At 39.9% G+C, this 23,118-nt stretch overlaps 1 protein-coding gene across 1 annotated transcript in view; it reads right to left on the bottom strand.

The window, feature by feature from the left end:
• Positions 1-15,751, bottom strand: part of UBA2 (E1 ubiquitin-activating protein uba2) — a 28,247-nt gene extending 12,496 nt beyond the window's left edge. The window contains exons 1-8 of the mRNA XM_051217273.1: positions 15,133-15,751; positions 15,011-15,094; positions 14,905-14,975; positions 14,803-14,867; positions 6,863-7,145; positions 4,821-5,245; positions 3,181-3,332; positions 1,064-1,267 (exon numbers count right to left, since the gene is read on the bottom strand). Of these exons, the coding sequence (XP_051064650.1) occupies positions 1,064-1,267; positions 3,181-3,332; positions 4,821-5,245; positions 6,863-7,145; positions 14,803-14,867; positions 14,905-14,975; positions 15,011-15,094; positions 15,133-15,237 (1,389 nt within the window). The 5' untranslated portion in view covers positions 15,238-15,751. The remainder of the gene's footprint in view (positions 1-1,063; positions 1,268-3,180; positions 3,333-4,820; positions 5,246-6,862; positions 7,146-14,802; positions 14,868-14,904; positions 14,976-15,010; positions 15,095-15,132) is intronic.
• Between the last annotated feature and the right edge of the window lie 7,367 nt (positions 15,752-23,118).

Genomic DNA, 23,118 nt, shown 5'->3' on the forward strand with positions numbered 1-23,118 from the left:
ACGCTAACCAGAAAAAATTATCCAAACTATTTAAACTCTGCCCTGGGAATCAGAAGGTCTTCATTTAGAAGAGTTATGACGCCTCATAATGAAAGCCGAGTTCCTTCGGAAGTCACAGGGCCGATGCCCCTTCTGACAACCAGAGCAACCATTTATTTAGATACATGGAATGCTCGTACAATGTAAGAGACTGGGAGAGTCTTCCAAATTGCTGCAGTTGTAGATAATTATAACCAAATCGTTATGGAGTAGGAAATGGCTCTAAATACACCAAAAAGATGTTCACTTAAAAAGAATTAAAAGTTTTAGGTTAATACGTTTCATTTCTGTAATACATGTGAAAAATGTACTACGTAAACAATTTCTGAACTAAAACACTTTAAACAATCTAATACCCCATTTATCATTTACATTTGATATTACTATCTATATCAAGCTAATTATGTCTGTAAACTAGTATGAATACTGTAATTATTATTTTCGGAATATATATTATATTACTATTACATGTGGTAACTTGGCCGACTAATGTTTTTGTGCCAAACCCTACTCTCATAATGATCTACTAACTTAGTCATTCAAACACCATCAACATGGAGCCTGACACATGTGCATCGACCCAAGTTATTAAAAAGGATTAGCATGACGAGATGAAAATAACAAGATGAACAGCATAAGACATCGAAAGATTGTAATAACAATGATAATGACAAAAATTAAACATAGGTAATACGATTCCAAGAGACGAAATGGAAAGCTATGTATAAAGGAATAATGAAATTCAAGATTAAGAGGAAGAAAAAGAGTGAATGTATTTGGTTCATTGTGAACAATTCTGAACAATGTCGCCCAAAGCCTTCAACCACTGATCGCTATTATCCCCAAGACCTCAACCAGGTAGTCGGTATTAGCCGACATGGTTTAAATAGACAATCAATGACTTCATGAACTGTTTTCGTTTGGCCTCTCCTAGCCTTTTTTGAAATTACTCTTACACTGATTAACCGTAAATAAGAGAGGCATATACAAGAAAACGAAATATTGGAATCAATAATAGAATTACCTCAAACTTTTTAGATAAAATATGTCTGGCTTGTAGTACCATAAGACCAGCGACGATGGCATTTGTTGATGCTACAGCTGGTATGATATTCCCAGCTAAAGATTTAATGATAAACCTGGTTAACTGATCAGCACCGGGTAAATGAAATAACTGTGATCGAATAATTGATGCTGAGGCGACAAAATCCATAGCTTCCGGGTCATCCTACAATTGAAAATGATAGTAATAGTAGTAACAGTAATATGAATATATGAATCAATATTAAAACAAACGAACTGTGGAGATCAGTGGGATCCAGGATGTGTGTTTGATTTTATTTAGAACCCGTCAGCTGGATGTACCTCCATCTGTGTTGATGACCAATTTCTTATTTCGACTCATAAATATTAGTACAAGAGGGCACCAAATATATATGCGCCACACTATATTTGTGTGTGTGGGCTGTGATACTGCCCGGGTGCCCATATAAACATTGCCCACATAAACATTGGTACAAGGAGGCACCAAGTAGATTTACGCCACATAAATCATTCGATTTGTGTGAGGGCTGTGATACTGACCGGGTGCCCAAACCGAAGTAGATGGTTTTCTTAGGAGGCCACACCCCGAGCCTTTGACCTAACGGTCTAACCCACAAGGCGGTAGAGCATCATGAGGAGATGCAGTCCCATGGAAGCCGGTGACCAACAATCGGTTCATACGCCATTTGTTCCCGCAGGATACTGGGTCCCATGTGTACCATTGGTTTGGAATCCGGTTAAAGCGCCGGACATTTGCTTTTCGTCCTCTCAATTTCGTAGACAACACCCCCGCCACGAGAAGGCAGTGAGTAGAACTTCCCTGGCAGAGGCTGTATACGCGGGCCGTGTTAGAGCATTTCGAGAGAAAGGGTGGGCCCACTCCACTCTCGATCATACCAGGGAATTTGGGGGCACAGTAGAGCATGAGACTCTTGATCTCAGGATCGCGGGTTCGAGCCCCACGTCGGGCGTCGTCTGGTGAGGCAGTTCACCGTTGATGACCAAAATGGGACTTGAATTCAGTACCTTTTGTTTCAAACATGCAACGAATTATCCAATAAGCTTTTGAGTCCATATAACCACCGTAACTTGTTCAACTGGTATGATGTTTATATCAATAGTAGTAAACGGCTTAATTATCCTATTTTCGAAGTTTACGATGGAATTTTAATCAATCTTTGTTGACATAAATGCATCATACTGTGCGGATTGCATTGATATAGTTATTTTATGGTACGTGTTTTTTGTGAATGCATGAATGAATCATAAATCTGTGCAACTAACAGATGAGTTAAAAACGACGACTTATGTGCTTAAGCGCTTGACTTTTAACTGCTTAGGCAATAAGTTTATAGCGCACTTCGTTAGCTTTGGTTGGGACAACCAAGTATTACCATCATTAAATATCACACAAAAAACGAGACGATGTGATTTAAGACCTATAAATTGAAATTTTAGTTGTATCTAGCTTTCATAATGATTACGAAATTATGGATATGGAGGTCTGTAGTACTTTAGAAGGAAGCATAAAACTAGCATATATCTGAAGACCTGAAAAAAACCTGAACTGAATTAGATTTCTGGATAGGTGTTGTTCTGTGAAAAGATGATTGACAAATATCAGTAAGCGCTTCTCGACTATCATTACACGTCCGTCTCTTATACAGAACACACTATTATGATGTAATACTTCAGGTAAGTAATTTAATCATAAACGCGTTTTTATTGAAAACTTCATAAACAATTCTATCATCACAAAGTGTTGTCATGGCGTAATTGCTGATGTAACTTATTTACCAAACATTCATCATAAATTACGGCATTGAGTTATACTTAAGCCATCAGAAATAATGATACTAATTGGCTACTTACATCGAAGTGAGAAGAGAGGCGTTTGCAAACCCATTGCCTATTTATTGAAAGTCAGGTGTAAGTCAACTACAAAGTAACTCCATACCAATCTGTGATCGCTAATGATAGTAAATATTTACTTAAAAATGTTAGCTGATTGAGACTTAGTTTGCAAGGAAGACAAAACCTAAATCAACAATAAAATATTTTTTGACTAAATATTCAGGATATAATATTATGAATTACCTTATCCCATACTAAGTATTTGTCACCTCCACCATCTTCTACTTGTTTCTGTAGTTTATCAACTGATTTTAAGAATATACGAAGCCAACCCGATGTAGATAGTTTCCGCTGATCACGTAATTCACTGACACATGTTGAATCCAATAATTCATCTGATATTGTGGTTAGATTTAAGTATAGATTTTGTTGAACAAAAACAGAAGTCAGTTTACAGCAGTTTATGCGAATAAAAATGATATTAATAATGAATTACGCTATATCAGGCATAACTACAAAGTAGGACCTACCACATGTGTACATCGGTTTAAGTTGTCACAACCTTTTAGCATAGCGAAATGAAATTATCATGATGAATCTTAGAGTAACAGAAATAGTAACAGTATTAGTGGTGATAGTAAAGACTAGGCATCGAATATACGGTTCGAGAGTAAAATATAAATTAGTGAGATAAAACTTATGAGGAATCGAAAAACTTAGTATTTGAAGAAAGACAGAGTTTGAATGCATCTGAGACATTGAGAACGAATTTCAACCATGTCACTCGAAGTCTCTAATGATTGGCAACGATGATCAAGAAGACCTCAATCAGGTAATTTACACCTACATACATAGATTACGCAAACAGTTGATATCTTCATGAACTGATGCCACGAAATTTCTCTGACCATCCCTAGCTTTTTCATAACTTATTCCTACACAAATCATTGTGTGTCGAGAGAGTCGGTAGATGTGCATATACAACACACTACCTAACCATCTCAATCAATAAAGATTCACTATGTTGTCAATCGACTGACCACACTTACTTAGTACTTTGCGTTTAACCTCAGAACTGCCAACTTGACGATCCCAAAATATACCACCGCTGTTTCGAAGACACCCATGGCCGAATACTAATAACCTACGAATATCCTGTATTTTTAAATGCCATAGTCAATATTATTTGAGAAGATAGAACCAATTCGTCGGATAAAAGGTATTAAATATTTTTCAAACTAAAAATCTAGAGGAACACGAAGAGTGGATGCATTCGCACGATTGACTCATCTCAACCATTGGTTACATTAATCGTAAGGACCTCAACTAGGTAGTCTGCACTGACCAAACATATATCAACATAAAGCCTGACATAGATGTGGATTTCCTCAAGTTCCTACAGCGCATTAGCATAATGAGACTAAAATAACAAAAGATCCAAATAATGTAGTGATACAAAAGAACCAAGTATTTGGAATACGGTTCGAAAAGACGGAGCGGCAAAACATGCATGAAGAGATACTAGATCGAAAGGAACCATGATGGTCAAGCTACACACCTATAGCAGCATCTAGTAACATGGCTCGGGCCAAGTCAATGACCTGAAAAACCGATGCTACATGTTGGTTTGGTCACCCAAAGCTTTAATCCAAACTACGCCTAGAAAATCAAACATCATGTGTCTGGGAAGGTGATGGTTGATTTTTCCTAAGATTTTATGAAATTTAAACACTAAATTTCCAAACATTACTGTAGTATAGTGAGGATTTCAACTGTTTGGATGACATCAACACACATGTTTACATAGATTAAAACGGATACTAAAAACTTTATCGAATGAAAAAGAAATATTAATTCCACAATGAAAACAAAGTACCAATCACCTGAATATTTTCCTAATGCATCTTTCATTGTAGTCTTTTCCAAAGGACTCGGTTCTCGACGATCTTGACGGTCGACCCATAAATCACGCATACTAACCAATGTGACAATATCATGATGAAATAATCTCCAAGATAGTGAAATGGCACCAGATGAAATTTTACCATTTTCTAAATTAGACTGGTCATTTTCATTACTAGACCACAGAATGTGAAACCATTCTCTTAAACTAATTTGATTAGGTTTAACTGAATTTCCAATCGCTGTACCATCTGTATTTAACACATCATCAGATTTATTAATAAGATCGTTTTTAGCCGGCAACAACTCATCATTAATCTGACTACGATCATGGTTATGGAGACTTGGATCGGTGAAATCCGGAGAGATATCTTCATCATCCACATCAGGTTGACCAAATAACTGACTAGCAAACGGAAAACATAAAAACAATCATCAAGTTGCAGTCAGTTTACATAACAGATGACACTAACTGGGGACTTGGCAGACTACGACGGACTCCGGATAGCTATGTCATCCGAATTTTGGACTCCTAAGTGAGGGAGTACATCCAAGTTCCAAAAGTCAAATTAAAACAGTGGGTAAGACACTATTGAGAGCTGTTTATACACCTAATCAAGATTGCAACCACACCCTGTTATTAAGTGTAGGGAGGACAATTATATAAATATCCATGATTTGTCTACATTAAAATTCAGTTTATTAATTAAAATCTTCCTATTCGTTTCAGTCTTCTCATTTACATAATAGGTCTGATATACTGTACGGAAGTATATATAGAAACTGAACCGCGAAAAATAATTACATGACCATTAGGGTAAAAGTGATCCAGTGCTTCCTGATGCTTAAAAAGTTTTTCAACTGGTAAAATATAACTTGAAACTCAAAAATCTCCACAAAGCCTTTCATTTAATAATGACAAATCACTACTTTGTAAAGATCTAACCAAAATGAAAATAGATTGTCAGCACAAACCCAAAATAAGCCGACTTTTTAATTCCTTCTTTACTAGGTACACATAAAAAGCTTGTTATAATGTGACAGTGAGGTGTAGGATCTATTAGAGATATTATTACATTTCGTTCTTATTTCAACATCTGTTATAGCACTTTGATTTTGAGCCTTCAAATGCCCTGGTACGGCAGAGAGTGGGGAGAGTCCGCTCTCCCTCTCCAAATGCTCTCATATGGCCACGCGTATATAGCCTCTGCCAGGGAAGTCCTACTCACTGACTTCTCACAACATCGGTGTAGTTTACGAAATTGAGAGGATGAAAAGCGAATGTCCGGCGCTTTAACCGGGTTGGTGGACACAGAGGGCTCACCTAGGGGAGTTGGAAAACCTTCATTCCAAACAAATGATGCACATGGACTCCAGTATCCTGAAGGAACGAATGGCGTATGAACCAATCGTTGATCACCGGCTACCATGGGACTGCATCTTCTTACGACGCTCCACTGCCTTGTAGATCAGACTTCCAGGTCGAAGGCTCCGGGTGTAGCTCCCTAAGAAAACCACCTGCCTCAGCTTGGACACCCTGGCAGTATCACAGCTCACACACATATCAAATGAGGTTTGTGTGGCGCATTTGGTGCCTCCTTGTACCAATATCTATGTGTTAAAATAAATAAACTGCACATGAACTTGGGGCAAAGTACACTGTTATCTCACAGAACTGCTTTAAATCTAAGAACTTGACATAAGAGTCTAATTCGTAACAGTTGAGTAATTTTGTTAGTACTACTAGTAAAACTATTGACCCAAATATGTTAGTATGCTATACTTTTTCACAATATCTAGCGGTTGATCCTACTTCTAACGTGGAATAAGTGGTTTGTGACCTAAAAAAGTAGGCATGAAGAGACTGACGATTCAATTATTAGTTGAATACATTTTGGATGAAAGCAATGAATAATAATTTTCTGGTAGACACTAGTCCAGATAATACTAATTTATTTCCACTAAGAGAAAGTTGTCGGTATAAATCAGATGCAAGTTTAGGAAAATTTAAAGTTATTCTCACTTGAATAAATACTTTGCCCAAACAACACAATGAATTGGCTCAGATGGAGTGTTACGTATGGTGCAGGCTGGATAGTGACGCTGACCTAATCCACGAGGTTGACATTCATAACATCCTGTACGATAGGTTGTCGCTTGATTCGCTTCTGTGTTGGTGGCCTCCGATTCACTCGTTTCAACTACGGGAATTAACGGCTCGACTTGTCCCAAGTAACCAGCTGTGCCGGACTCAATTAAGGGAATCTTTGCCGATATACACATACGATTCACATGTTTTCTTGCAGCTGTATGGAAGTTAATAACGGGAATATGAATGTGACGCTATAAACAAATAATAAGAAGTCCTAAGTGCTACCCCTTCAAGAACATTTTTAATAAAATCCCTTTTACTTGTTTGATATCAGTATGGTGTCAAAGATAATGTCCTCGTATAAGTGATTACAAGCTTTTTTTTAATTATAACGAGGAAAAAGTGGATGGGACAAAAAATACAAAATAAACTGACGGGATATGAGAACATTGAAGAGGTAATTTATGTGAACCTACATATCATACTTAAGTCAAAGGAAATAGTAAAAGCTTAAAGCTTAAAAACTTTAAGACATTATCTAATTTGAATATTTTAAAATAGTTAATTATAGTAAAGAAACGACAAGCAAAAACTACAAATTTCCTGAATAATTAATTACGAATTAGTATATGGATGAAGTACTGGAGCTGTCCAGCATAAAGAATGCGACACCACGAAAACTATTTCAATGGACTTAGATGATTTTTATTAAAATTACTTCTAGTGTTGGTTCAAACTAGCTGGATAATGTACGAATACCATAACTGTTTTAAGGTCAGTAGTGAAATTCAGTCAGTCAGTAACAACGTAGAACTTCGTACGTACGTACATCAGTTCGAGTTGCCATACCACATTAGCACAGAGATGCAGTTGTCGATTTAAATCCCGTAGTGGTAGAGGTAGTAAGAGTATAAGCAGTAATCGGAAACATTAGGGTTTGGAGATGTTATTTAAAGAGTATAATCCAGTGAAATAAATTTGGGAAGAGAAAAAAGAGACAAGGAGGAATCAGGAGATCAAAATTTGGGAGAACACAAAGAGTGGATGCACCTGTGCCATTGCAAACGATTTTGAGCCATGTCATTCAGGGTCTCTAACCATCGGTTGCTATCATCTCGTGGTCCCCAACCAGGTAGTCTACACCTACCAACATGACTCAGTCCACTTGTCAGTGACTTCATGGATTTGTGACATGTTTTGTTCTGGCCGCCCCTAGCTTTCTTCCAACCTACTCCTATACCATTGAACATCGCATGTCGAGGCAGTCGGTCGTTGGGCATACGTAACACGTGTCCCAGCCATCTCAACTGATGAAGTTTCACTACTTCATCAATTGGTTTGCCATCTTTACCTACTACCCGTTTCCTAACAACTGCGTTACTTATTTAATGGTCCCAGGATATACGAGCAACGTTTCAAAGACACCTGTGATCAAATACTAGTAACCTACGAATATCCTTTACTCTTACCGGCCATGTTTCAAAACTATAGTTCTTAGGCGTCAATATGTGTGTTTGAAGCTAAAAGTATTTGACAGAACCTGAATTGTGTGACCAAGTCCATTTCTTTGTTGTTAATTGGAACTTAGCAAATCATTCCCCAGCTACTTGGATATGAGTTATACTCAAAGTAGGGGAGATAATACTATTTGGCTAACTAAACCAAAGTACATAGAGTGGGAGTTTTGAACTTTGTTATTATATGTAAAAAAATAACTGATAATTTTGTTTGTCAACTGTTAGAAATTATAATTAACAGGATTAAGAATGACACATGGTAGTCAAGACTGTGTGAGCAATTTTACACATGTCAAAAAATGGCCCATACTAATTATATGTATACAGAAACTTTCGCAACTAAGTGCACACCAAGAAAAGCAAATATACGTTATAAATAGGCTTCTGTCATAAAAAGTACAGAGATGATCGTTTCATCGACAGAGGTAATATCAAACACTCCTAGTTAATCTGAAATACTATGAATTAGAGCAGTTTAATACACATTTTAGTCTTTGTGGTTGATTTTTAACTGATTTAATGAAGTTTTAATACCGTCATGACAAATTATAATTATTTCATTACTGCATCTAGATAACAACCATACAACTCTACACAGATGTTCCGAAAATAAGACTGACTCGTTAATCTCAGTACCCTATAGTTTGATTTTTCCTTATGTACTACAATTAATGGTTAATGCATTTTAGTTCTGCTCATCCATTGGACCTTTCTACCTTAAACTTACCTGAATATGGATAACCGAATATTGAACTAGCCCTTCCACAAATTATAGCATGAAACCGAGTATGTGAACCTGAAACTGACTGATGAGGTCTTTCTCATGTCATTAGCACTTTTCCCTGAAGTTGAATCAAAACACATTCTCATCAAATCAAACGTTGAATTTCCAATATACCCTATTTATATCACTCACTAAAGTGTAGCTGTTTGACAGTTAAGGTATCCAAATTTTAGCAACTGAATCCAAGGTTCGAACCTCAGTCCACCTTCGATTTGAGTAAGTGAGTAGCATCATTAGTCTCTTCATTAAGTGTGGCTCATTTCCAGGTACCTGGTAAATGAATTAATCACATCTACATATTGTTACCTGTCTAATATGCAGGGGTGTATCATTAGTCTAAACGCTAGAATATATACATGGTATTTCAAGTTTGTCACTTTCCATTAAAAGGGGAATAATGGAATAAATACATTACTCTCAACAGTGGTATGAAACAACAGAATAACCACCAATTTGTACGCGCATGAAACTAAAAAACGGAGAAAAAATGAACAGAACGAAGTTCATGATTTAGATAGGAAGTGCGACAGATGAATCTGATTCATTGACGTCTACTACGAGTTGCATTAACCTCTAACGGTAAACTGACATTTCATTACATGCTTCATCCAAGATGAAAAGCAGTGTCATTATTTATTTGTTTGAACACAAATATTGGTACAAGGAGGCACCAAAATACATATGCACTCCCGATCGAAGCTGCTACCTTGACGCGGTGGTCGGGCTTGCCTATCGTGATGACCCAACCGAGCTATATTGGCTGGAACATATGTTCCTGCAGGTTCTACCATGCCAGGCAGGTCGATTGGAGAACGGTAAGACTAAAAGCAGCAACTCAAGGTCTGAGGGCGAAGTCGTACTGCTGACTGTAGAGAGGTGTGACAGCAGTAAGGTGTTTCCCTCGGACAACCAGCATGACAGCGATGCTGCCTTCCCACAAGGAGGGGTGGGGTTAGAAAAGGTCGACCCTAAAAATGCACACCTCACCTTACCTCACGGATTTCCGTCTCCGGCGGTAAGGCCCCTTGAAGAACGGAGCTAACACGTCAAAAACCTTCCACAAAAAGGCCGTACGCGACCGGCCTCAAGCAGTTGTCCCTTGGGCTCTGCGGTCACGCTCCCAGGTCGTCAAGACCAACACTAATCCAATTTCCTTTTCAGGTTCATCAAGAAATACCCTTCCACGGTGTGGGCAGCCGGGAAGTGACATCAGCCCTCATACCCGTGACAGCACAAGAGACCAAGGTGGTCACATTCAAATCCTTCTTACACCTCCTAATACCTCTCTTATCCTCCCGACTAACCCTCCTCACGTCTCTTTATCACCTCGCACCGCTAGGGCAAACGATTCGAGTACGTGGAACGCCATTCCTGGTCTCCTGAAACCACGCTCTAAACTACACGTAGGAGCTTTTAACGTACGAACACTGTGCCAAATAGGACAGCAGGCTTCCTTAGCTAGGACTTTAGAATCTCGCGCCATCGATGTGTGCTGCGTCTCCGAAACGCGCATACAGGATCCGAGTAGCGTCATTCATTTGACCTCACCATGCCAAAATAAAGAACCGACTCGATTTACGCTTCGTGTATCTGGAAGCCCTGATTCTGCTTCCCGTGGCCTCGCCGGCGTAGGTATAGCATTGAGTCCTAGGGCAGAACTAGCTCTCTTAGAGTGGATCCCAGTAAACAGTCGTTTGTGCGCTGTCCGACTGAACGGAACAGTAAGAATCCGGAAAGATAGGGACACTTGTCGTTGCCTCTTCGTCGTCTCTGCCTATTCTCCCACTGACTGCAGCTCAGATGATGTAAAAGATGAGTTTTACAGAAAGCTTTCGGACCTTCTCCGAAAAGCTAAGCGCTCGGATGTAGTAATAGTGGCCGGTGACTTTAATGCTCAAGTAGGCAAACTAAGTGATAAGGAAAGACACCTAGGTGGATCCTATGGTGTCGTGGCTCAAAGAACAGATAATGGCGACCGTCTGTTGCAGCTATGCTCAGATAACCGCCTGTTCCTTGCAAATACTAACTTTAAGCATAAGGAAAAACATCTTTTAACATGGCGACCCCCTAATTCGTCCCAACGTTGGACCCAAATAGATCACATCGCTATCAGCCACCGATGGAGGGGCTCGATAGAAGACTGTCGCTCATTCTGGAGCACATGCCTAGATTCAGATCATGCTCTAGTGCGAGCGCGTATTTGCTTGCGTCTTACTGGACATAGGAAAGATCTATCGCACTGATAGATGCTCGGAAACTCATTCCACCTGGCTCTGAACATAATGAAGAGCGGAGTCAGCTTAAGCGCAAGCTGACAAGAAGTCTACGCAATGATCGCGATCAGTTGTGGGTAGCGAAAGCAAGAGAGATGGAAAAGGCAGCGGCAATAGGTAATAGCAGACAATTGTTCAGACTCGTTAAGGAAACCGGAATTAGGAACCCGACCGTTAGCGAAACAATCTCAGAGAAAGATGGACATATTATTCATTCTCAATCCAGGAGATTGGATCGATGGGCAGAACACTTTAGGGATCAGTTCAACTGGCCTTCAGCCACACTTCGGTTTCCCACGATCTCCAGTCAACCTGAATGGCAAGTTAATGTAAGTCCTCCGTCCCTTTACGAAGTTGAAAAAGCCATAGGAAATCTGAAACGAGGGAGAGCAGCAGGCCCTGACAGGTTTACTCCTGAGATTTTTAAGGATGGTGGTCCAGTATTAGCAGCAAGATTAACTGAGGTCTTAGGTAGAATTTGGGAACTGGACGTAATCCCATCTGACTGGTCTCAATCACTGATTGTGCCAGTTTTTAAGAAAGGACAAAAGTCCTCTTGTGACAATCACAGAGGAATCAGTTTGACTAATATAGTGTCTAAAATATTGGCCTCAATAATACTTCGACGCCTAACTAAAGCTCGTGAAGAGCAGACTAGAGAAAACCAGGCTGGTTTTCGACCTGGACGTGGTTGTATAGATCAGATATTCACACTACGTCAGGTTCTAGAACAGAGACACACATTCAGACGCCCCACAATGGTAGTATTTCTCGACCTTAAGGCGGCATTCGACTCCGTTGATCGTGAGGTTCTACGGCAGTGTTTGTCACTGAAAGGAGTACCAAAGAAGTACATTAACCTTATAAAGGCTCTCTACTCGAACACAACTGGTAGAGTGAGAGCTTATGGCGAACTGTCATCAGAATTGATCACCTCAAGTGGTGTTCGTCAGGGCTGTCTACTCTCCCCATTCTTGTTCAACTTTGTCATTGACGTACTTTTAGAGATAACACTCTCCTTATCTAAATTTACAGGGGTTGAACTTCTACCAGGAGGTTCACTTGTTGACTTAGTTTTATTTGGTGAAGACGCTGACAAAATGCAGAGTCTTCTGACCACTCTAAGCAACAATGCAAGCATGTTCGGGATGCGATTCTCTCCCTCGAAATGCAAAATGTTGCTTCAGGATTGGGTTACATCGACACCCGAACTAGTGATAGGGAGTGAAGTAGTTGAGTGTGTCGACCGCTTCACTTATCTTGGAAGTCTCATCAGCCCTTGTGGTTTGGTGTGTGACGAAATCTCAGCACGGATACAGAAGGCTCGACTAGCTTTTGCCAACTTGCGTCATTTATGGCGTAGGCGAGATATCCGTCTATCAACCAAAGGACGTGTTTACTGCGCAGCAGTTCGTTCCGTCCTTCTTTATGGCAGTGAAACATGGCCGGTAAGAGTAGAGGATATCCGTAGGTTACTAGTATTCGATCATAGGTGTCTTCGAAACATTGCTCGTATATCCTGGGACCATCGAGTAAGTAACACAGTTGTTAGGAAACGGGTACTAGGTAAAGATGGCAAATCAATTGATGAAGTAGTGAAACTTCATCAGTTGAGATGGCTGGGACACGTGTTACGTATGGCCAACGACCGACTGCCTCGACGTGCTATGTTCAGTGGTATAGGAGTAGGTTGGAAGAAAGCTAGGGGCGGCCAAACCAAAACATGGCTCAAGTCCATGAAGTCACTGACAAGTGAACTGAGTCATGTTGGTAGGTGTAGACTACCTGGTTGGGGACCGCGAGATGACAGCAACCGATGGTTAGAGACCCTGAATGACATGGCTCAAAATCGTTCGCAATGGCACAGGTGCATCCACTCTCTGTGTTCTCCCAAACTCTAATCTTCTGAATTCTTCATGTCCCTTTTTCCCTCTTTCCAAATTTCTTTCACTGGATTATACTCTTTTAATAACATCTCCAAACCCTAATCTTCCCGATTACTGCTTATACTCTTGCTACCTCTACCACTACGGGATTTGAATCGACCACTGCATCTCTGTGCTAATGTGGTGTGGCAACTCGAACTGATGTACGTACGTACGATGTTCTACGTTGTTACTGACTGACTGACTGACATATGCACTATGCAATAACAATGAAGTTGTGAAGAGAAAGATAATGCAGTGTGTATAATGAAAAGAAGTACAGCAACGAACAGAATTTTTGCATGAGTGAATAATAATAATGGAAAAAACAGTTCAGTTAGCCAAAATACAAACACAAAGAATTCTTTCAGTTAAGGAAGTTACGTTCACTTTCATGAAGTAAGAGGGTTACAGTAGGATCGTAACAAGCTTCTATTCTGAGCCATATCTAGTAACGTCTCAAGCCATTGTGTTGCACCATCTCTAGGACTAAAACCACCGAGCCGTGAAAGTTTAACAGAAGCCAGTCCTGTATAGCTTTCTCATGCCACAACACCATTTCATACACTGATCACCTCTCTGCATTGTCCAACCTGTCCCAGCGTTGGTAAATTATACACGACGTGAAATTCTCTGAACGACATTTGTAGATCACATCCGCACCGCCGAAGTCGATGTTTCAAGATAGTGACACTAATTGAATTATCGTCATTATGCCCGAACACATGATGCCGAACGTCTGCATCACTAATATGGTGTTTCCATTGGACGTCAGTGATCCTTCGGAGACAATGATGATCAAGCACACAGAGTCGTCTAACATCCTTAACTCGGAGGTCAGGTTTCACAAGCATAGAGCAGAACTGCTCTCACTGACGCGTTGTAGATTCGACCTTTTACAGCCAAACTGACATCACGAAGGCGCCAAAGATGGCCCAGATTGGCATAAGCCGCTCTGGCTTTCACTATACGTGCATTGATCACATCACTCACGCCACCACCAGCAATATGCAGCTACCTAGATACACGAACTTCTCTACCTCTTCTATCCGCTGACTACTTAGTGTGAGTGCAGGACCTGGGTCCTGCCAGTCTTGTAAAAGTACTTTTATTTGTAGTGAGGCTGTTTATTATTTACAATTGATAGTATTCCAAATATGCATCAATTTTATTGATGCATGTAAAAGTTCGATACAGACACTCGTCGAAATTAAACTTTTCAGTTTACCTATAGAAAGTAGTAGGAACTACGCTGCTATAACGCGGCATAAAAAACAAAAAAAACAATTTAGTGTACACATGACAAGAAAGATTCGAAGTTTTGAAGTTAATGCTAGTTTACACAGCATAAACGAACACCTTCACTACTTACCAAGATTATCTAAAGCGTTAAAAACAACAGCAAACTTTCCGAAGAATTCAGAGTCGAATGACGAGCTAGTATTAAATGAGAAATTTCAATAATAAAAATTACCTGAATATACTTTTGTGATAAGCAACAATATGAGCGGTTGGTTTAAATTCCAAAACATTGTCCCTGGCAGTCTGAGTCAGAGATTATACTAAAATCAGCCACAAACTTCTGCTTTTGAACGCCCAACATGCTTCTTATTGAACAGGAATTGTCTGTTTAAGTTGCTTACATCGATGGTATCAAGGTCTACCTAAAAACCGCAAACAATGACGGAATGTTGTGTCATACAATTGTTATGTCATTGAATCCATTATAAACTAAATTCTTCAACAGCTCACACCCGATACCACCAGCTCCAACAAGTAATACAGGACCGTTCGACTTCGCGCTCATTTTGTCCTTGGATTGTGAGACAGAAAAACATCTTACTTATTGCTTCATTCAGTATGAATAGAACTTTGACATTTTATAATCAAATCTATCTTGAGATGGCCTCATGATGATCGTGCTGACAGCTATTGGAGTAACATATTTTTATTATCCAAGTAACAGAACATTTATAAAGGCTACATTTTCAAACGGAGTAACAGTATCAAAAATCATTACGCGTAACTTTACTAATGCAAGTTTGTTTTCCTTATTGCAGGACAACAGAAAGTGAACGTATTAGAAGAAGAAGAACAAAGCTTGCGCAAACTAAACCTGCTGGATGATGAGTAAAACTATTTTGTAATAGACTTCTCTTTTTGTACAAACACCGCGTAATTCGATTTCTAATATATCTCTGTTGTGCTCGCACACCGTGTTCTCACCTGAGTGGCATCTGCCAGTCCTGACTGTTGTTTTGTGCTTCAGATTGCTCCTGCCTGCAATTAGCCTGGACATCTTGGGGCGAGAAGAAATTACGCGCTCCCGTTTTATTGAAGGACTGCTGCCAGGTGCACTGCGAGAACATCTACTTCGAGTACCACCGGCTGACACAGCCGACTTGAGACGAACGGCACTTCGGTGGTTGACTGCTGAAAGACTGTCAGTTCCATTGGCGACCTATCGACCAACCGTGATGACTATCGATGAAGCCACCGAACCTAATCTACAAGATAGCTTTCAAAGCGCCGCGGCTATTAGAGAGTTCCCTGACCGGAATAGTAGACGAGGGCAGCCGACTTCCACATGGAACGGACGGTCGTCAAGGGACAACTATCGAGGCCAGCAAACAGAATGCTTCTATTGCAGACGTTTCGGCAAAAATGCCAAGAAATGCGGGCATAACCGCGTGAAAAACAGAGGTAAGCAGTGTCGTTTGCATATATCGTCTTGCTATGTTAAACATTTGTGCCCTGTTACTATTAAGGGTAGAGTGCAAAGTACTGAGATTAATATACTATTAGATACAGGAGCTTCAGTATCCTTGATCAAGGAAGACCTCTTACAGAAACTTAACCCCAGCACTCAGCGTAAACAATGCTCTTCTACCTTAATTACCGCGAGCGGAGAACCCTTGAAAGCGTGTTCTAAGATAGGGTTAGAGCTGACGATTGACAAGAAGCCTTTTCAACATGAATTCTGGGTTTGCCCCACACTGACTTGGGACATGATTCTCGGGGTCGACTTCAAGTTAAAATACCAGGTCTCTATATACATGAATAAGTCAGAAGCGAGTATTGGTGTTGTCGTGCAAATACAACACCATAAAATACCAACTAAATCCGTAGCCCAGGTGGGAATTTCAGAAATTGTACGTCAGGTACAGAATAATAAAATAATAAGTGAAAAAGACCGTCGAGCAACCACTGATGTACTCCAACAATATAGTTCCGTTTTCTCTGAGAATATCTCTGGAAATCGGACGACCACTGTACAGCACTCCGTCCTCACAGGTGATCACATGCCATTACGTCAACCACCTCGCCGAGTACCAGTACATTACCAGCCTCAATTAAAATCAATGATAAAAGATATGCTAGAGAAAAAGATCATTGTACCATCTTCATCACCATGGGCATCGCCTATCTTTTTAGTGAAAAAGAAAGACTCTTCCCTACGACTATGCGTAGACTACCGCCGCCTTAACGCTATAACTAAACGTGATTCTTTCCCACTTCCACGTATAGACGCTACATTAGATGCCATGAAAGGCGCTCGTTGGTTCTCGACTTCAGACTTAGCATCAGGGTATTGGCAAGTGGAAGTCCGACCTCAAGATAGAAAAAAGACTGCATTCACAGTACCCAATGGTCTATATGAATTTCAAGTGATCCCGTTTGGGCTAACTAATGCCCCAGCCACTTTCCAACGATTAATGCAGACAGTTCTATACGGTCTCGTACCACGCCAGTGTTTAATTTACCTTGACGATATTATTGTGTATGGCAGAACGCCGGAACAGTATAATGCCAATTTGAAGGCAGTCCTACAACGAATTAGGCAGCATAACCTAAAAGTTAAACCATCTAAATGTCGACTATTGCAAAAAGAAGTTCTCTTTTTAGGGCATCGCATTACAGAAGATGGAGTAGCAACAGATCAGGGAAAAACGAGCGCCATTATTAACTGACCACAACCGAAATCTGCCGAGGATGTTCGCAGCTTCCTGAGACTCGCTTCTTATTATTGACATTTTGTACGCGATTTCGCATCCCTGGCAGCACCTCTACATCGCCTGACGCACAAAGGACGAACATTTTTGTGGACCACAGAATGTCAACAAGCATTTAGCACTTTGAAGTCGTGTCTTGCTGCTCCACCCATACTAGCTTTTCCGGACACTTCTGCTAAAGCGGGTGAGTTTATACTCAATACAGATGCTAGTTCATCAGCTATTGGAGCAGTCCTGTCTCAAATAGCACTAGATGGACAGGAGCGGATCATTGCGTACGCTAGTCGGCGGTTAGATAAGAGGGAGACAAGGTATTCTACGACGCGCCGAGAGATGCTGGCTTCGGTAAACTTTTTGCAACATTTTCTTCACTATCTCTTAGGGCGATCCTTTCGTGTACGCACAGAACACCGTGCACTACAGTGGCTTCGTTCGTTCCGTTAACCAGAAGGTCAGGTAGCGCGCTGGCAGGAGAGGTTGCAGGAGTTTGATTTTACTTGTGAATGCCGACCCAGAAGCCGACACACAAACGCTGATTCTCTATCTCGTATACCTTATTCTCCTGATACCATTAGTGCCGTCCTTAGCACAGCCCCCGAGATCGACTAGCCGTCTCTTCAAGCAGCAGACCCAGATCTGCGATTTATTTATCAGAGGCAACTACACGGCAATAATAAACCATCTATGACAGAGTTAAAGGATCATTCCTTGACGACGCGCCGTCATTGTGCCAAGTGGGGCAGTCTAAGATTGCATGAAGACACGCTATTTTTAGTCAGTGAATCAAAACAACCACTATTGATAGTACCACGCATACAAGTTCAGAATATTATGGAGCAGATACACCGAGAACTATGGCACTCAGGAAAACGGAAGGCTGAACATGCTATCTGCCGAAGGTTTTGGTGGCCATCCACCCACGAAGACGTTGCAGAATTCTGCAGAAATTGTAGCACGTGCTATGTTATCAAGTCACCCCGACAAATACCACACGCACCCTTAATTCCAATGACGACAGAAGGTCCGCATCAGGGAGTTGGCATCGATATTATGGGGCCACTCACAATGTCAAAGAACGGAAACCGTTATTTACTGGTTATGATAGACTATTTCAGCAAATGGTGTGAAGTTGTGCCTTTACCACAACAAGATGCCCTCACAGTCACTCGGGCTTTCATTGATCATTGGGTATCCCGGTACGGCGCTCCCCTCTCACTCCATTCTGACCAAGGTTCAGCTTTTGAAAGTCATCTCGTCGCCCAGGTATGTCCGAAGAACACACAATACCGCATATCATCCAGAAGGTAACGGCTTAGTGGAAAGAACCAACAGGACTAGCAAAGCTCTCCTTCAATCGTTTATCAATAAGTCGTCGACGGAATATTGGGATGACGTGATACCACAATGTCTGTTAGCTTACCGCTCATCAGTGCACGGATCTACAGGATTTTCACCGGCGACCCTACTTTTTGGGCATGAATTGCGCCTACCCGTTGAGATGCAAATACCGCTGTTACCATGCGAGGTCCAAGATCATGTAGTATACATCTGTAGTGGCATTGGACAATAGCCACACAATCCACAAAGCTGTGAACACGAGACTACTCAGAAAATAGATATTCAATATTTAACGCGGAGAAATACCTAACAATTGAGAAGGCGCGAACAACCAATTGAATGGACTGGGGTTGATCGAGTGGCATGGCTCGGCCATGCAGGCGTGGTCCCTGCTGGATGTTATCCTATATCTCATTCATATTAAATATATTGTTCTTTCTCTATCCTAACCTTGTTCCTCATCAGGTATTGGTAATTGATACGATACAGTGAGTTGGTGTAGTCAATGGTGTGACTTCCACGTAAGATCTTATAGATTAGGCAGTTATATCATGACGAATCTACAATTTTAGGATTAGGTCTATTATTAGAGCAGTACTAATATCGTAGTAGACCATAATTCTAGATTGGTGAGCCCAACTAAAGAAACGCAACCTATTATTATTAATCCTTATTTCCACTTCAACTTTCTCGATCGATTTTATATTTATGTTAACCCTGTATTCCAATAGTCCTCTGATTAATGCTCACATGCATTATCGTAATGTTATATTGATTAGTCCTCATGACAAACTAGCTCAATCGATAATAAAAACTGGTCGTCTATATTAACTAATTAGCTTTGATGATTTGTTAACAAGCTGTAATAGCATTTACATGCTTCAGCGACATAGTCTTGTTTAAACATCAAGCTCTAGCAAATATGACCTGTAAATAGCGTAAATATACATTGACTAACAATGCGATCAAGGACTAAATAGTTATCTGGATCTAATTCTCAGTGTTCCTTCACTTAACACCTCATCCTGTTTTAAACGATGCACTATCCTGTAATATCTTTTCTTCTGACCACTGCCTGCCTAATTTCATATTCTCGAGTTCCATTGCCAAACAACGAGGATGACTACTCCAAAAACATACGGTGAGTTCCAGCTATAAGTTTTCTGCAATCATAAAATCATTTTAGATGGCACACACAATTATCTGGATTCATTCAGTTGTTCTGATCAGAGCGAGTCCCAAAGACCTCAACAGCATCAAGCACCCTGGAAATCATTACTACTCCTCACGAATGGCGTTATATATGTCGTCCACTGAATAATCTAATTTTCAAAAATAATCCAGGCGAGTTCAACTATTTTACTGGATGATTTTTTTTACTTAACATGTATATGTTTTCCGGTTCCTTTTGCTATATATTTGTAAGTGTCCCTAGGCTAAATGCAGTAACTTCTTATGGAATGTTTATAACGCATCATATTCCTGCCTGAAGTTTCACAAGCAGTCTAAACTTTAAAATTATTTTCTGGTCATGTTCATTATTTTTAAATTGTCATATACGTCAACAACCTACCTGCATATTAACCTGGCCCGTACATACGTTACACTATATCTTCATGTCTTCTAAATTTAGGAATCATCTGAATCGCCTTTAACATTTATCAATAAACCCATCATAGTCGTTGTTGCTAATCGTATTAGGATTTATGGATTGGTTTATCATATTAGCAGCCTAAAATGCGAACATAGTTTAGATAATAAGATTGAAAATTTAGATACTATCAACTGCACTAGTGAAATAACTAAATCCCCAAGTAGCTGTTGGTTAAACAAACGTTTAAAATCAAAACTCTGTAGCCTACTAGAATTAACACTAAACGAATATTTCTGAATTGAAATTTATAATTAAATTAGGCGTCTCGGATTCTTTAACGTTATCAGTTTCTGATGATTTCGAATCACCTAAAGCAACAATACCTATTTTTCCACTGACTAATCCTCAATCAACACTAAAACTAGTTAAATTTAATAGTTTCAGGATATCGTCATAAAGCATTGTCATGACTTGGTAATCACGTAATATGACTGATAAAAAATTAATGAAACTATTAACGAAATCGGTCAACAAATTGACTTATAATTACCATTAAATGGTGTTGTTTTCTTGGTATCTTCACCCATCACAGATGATTACAGTATGTTTCTCTATCAGTTGCTCATTCAGTAAATATCTCAAAACCTTGTCAGTCTAATTGATGGTTTAACGACACAATCATGCATGCAAATAATCAGTATAAGCAGTGGAGCAAATCTCCTGCAAACTGAAAACATCAATGTCGAATTTACCCCAACACTGACTAAGGTTCAAGCCATTATCATAGACATGAGTTGGGAGTGTACTCCCCCTGGTTACAACTTATGTTCTCCCTGATAATCACATGAGCATCACTCACTATTAATCATCTTGTAAAAACTTATTTAGCTAAATACATCTTGCAGCACCACATCACTTCGTAATATGACCCATAGGCTTAACTGATTTTAATAACTTGTAACCACTATATCTCAATTAAATCGTATTCCGCCTTATGATAAACTGCATACTTGCAACTAACTTGTATGCCCAATCAGCCGGCAAGTATAAATATAAATAAATAGTCTATCGCAGATCAGAACATTGAGTCTAGAGCATGTCTCTTACGAACACACTCATGTTTAGCGATTTTTCCTAGCTATCTGTCCAAAATCCATATAATTATCACTCATGTATTTAAATTTTATTCTGATAACCGTTCATGTGTATTAGTAGTATTACTAAATTCTATCACGGTCAAGTAAAAATGAGGTTGAGAAAATCTCCCCGTAACTAAATAAACCGTATCAAACTAACTGGAACACTAGTTGGAATTCTTCTCCACGGTATACTTTTGTTCCTTCAGTTAGCCTACTAATACAGATGCAATTGGAATTCAACTCATATGGACAACTTACCGGCATAATCGTTATTTGATTTCATAATTTAAACCAAAACTAATACCAATATTAACATTTCTACAATATTCATTACTTTAATATTTCTAAACACAAAATAATTACTGCCTATAAGTTAAGTTATTAACACGCATCGTTTTATTATTATTATTATTGTAACCCCATATTTTATAGCTTAAATAATCTTCACCCAGATTTTCATTTCAAGCGTTTTAAACATGAAGGTAGATATTTCAAAATTATTACATGTATTTCCCGACCAGATGCTGCCGCCTTCTTTTTGATTTATCTTTCAGCTTACCAATACCCGAAGGATTCTTCCTAGTCTTGGTAACCTTCAACGCGCGACGATCCCATCCAATTTGGTATCGAACCAACATCACGTTGATTCTGGTGGGAGAGTAGTGTAGTGGCATTGGACAATAGCCACACAATCCACAAAGCTGTGAACACGAGACTACTCAGAAAATAGATATTCAATATTTAACGCGGAGAAATACCTAACAATGGAGAAGGCGCGAACAACCAATTGAATGGACTGGGGTTGATCGAGTGGCATGGCTCGGCCATGCAGGCGTGGTCCCTGCTGGATGTTATCCTATATCTCATTCATATTAAATATATTGTTCTTTCTCTATCCTAACCTTGTTCCTCATCAGGTATTGGTAATTGATACGATACAGTGAGTTGGTGTAGTCAATGGTGTGACTTCCACGTAAGATCTTATAGATTAGGCAGTTATATCATGACGAATCTACAATTTTAGGATTAGGTCTATTATTAGAGCAGTACTAATATCGTAGTAGACCATAATTTTACACATCCATAATCTTCGCAGCCGCCTAGCCGACGCCTATCGCTTAGTGAAGATCAACCTACAAAATGCCAGCAAGCACCAAAAGGACGTGTACGATCGCAAGACGAACGGACCTGTGTATAAACCCGGAGATCGTGTGTGGCTGCACCGCCCTTTGGTCCCACCGGTGACACGCAGCAAGTTCCATCACCCCTGGCAAGGACCTTACGAAGTTGTGTTTACACTGTCTCCCACTACATTCGTCTTATGTAACCTCCAACGACCCCAAGACGATGTTATAACAGTACACTACAATCAATTAAAGCCAGACAAGACAACGGTGCACTTGGATACCCCGTTTGTCAACCCCACGACTGCCACCAGAAGGAAGGGTAGCATACCCATATCCAGCACCAGGCACTGAGGACAGTGCCTCATGAAGAGAGGGGATAATGTAACAGTATCAAAAATCATTACGCGTAACTTTACTAATGCAAGTTTGTTTTCCTTATTGCAGGACAACAGAAAGTGAACGTATTAGAAGAAGAAG

This window comes from Schistosoma haematobium, chromosome 5, assembly GCF_000699445.3.
Source record: "Schistosoma haematobium chromosome 5, whole genome shotgun sequence".
NCBI classification, from domain to species: domain Eukaryota; kingdom Metazoa; phylum Platyhelminthes; class Trematoda; order Strigeidida; family Schistosomatidae; genus Schistosoma; species Schistosoma haematobium.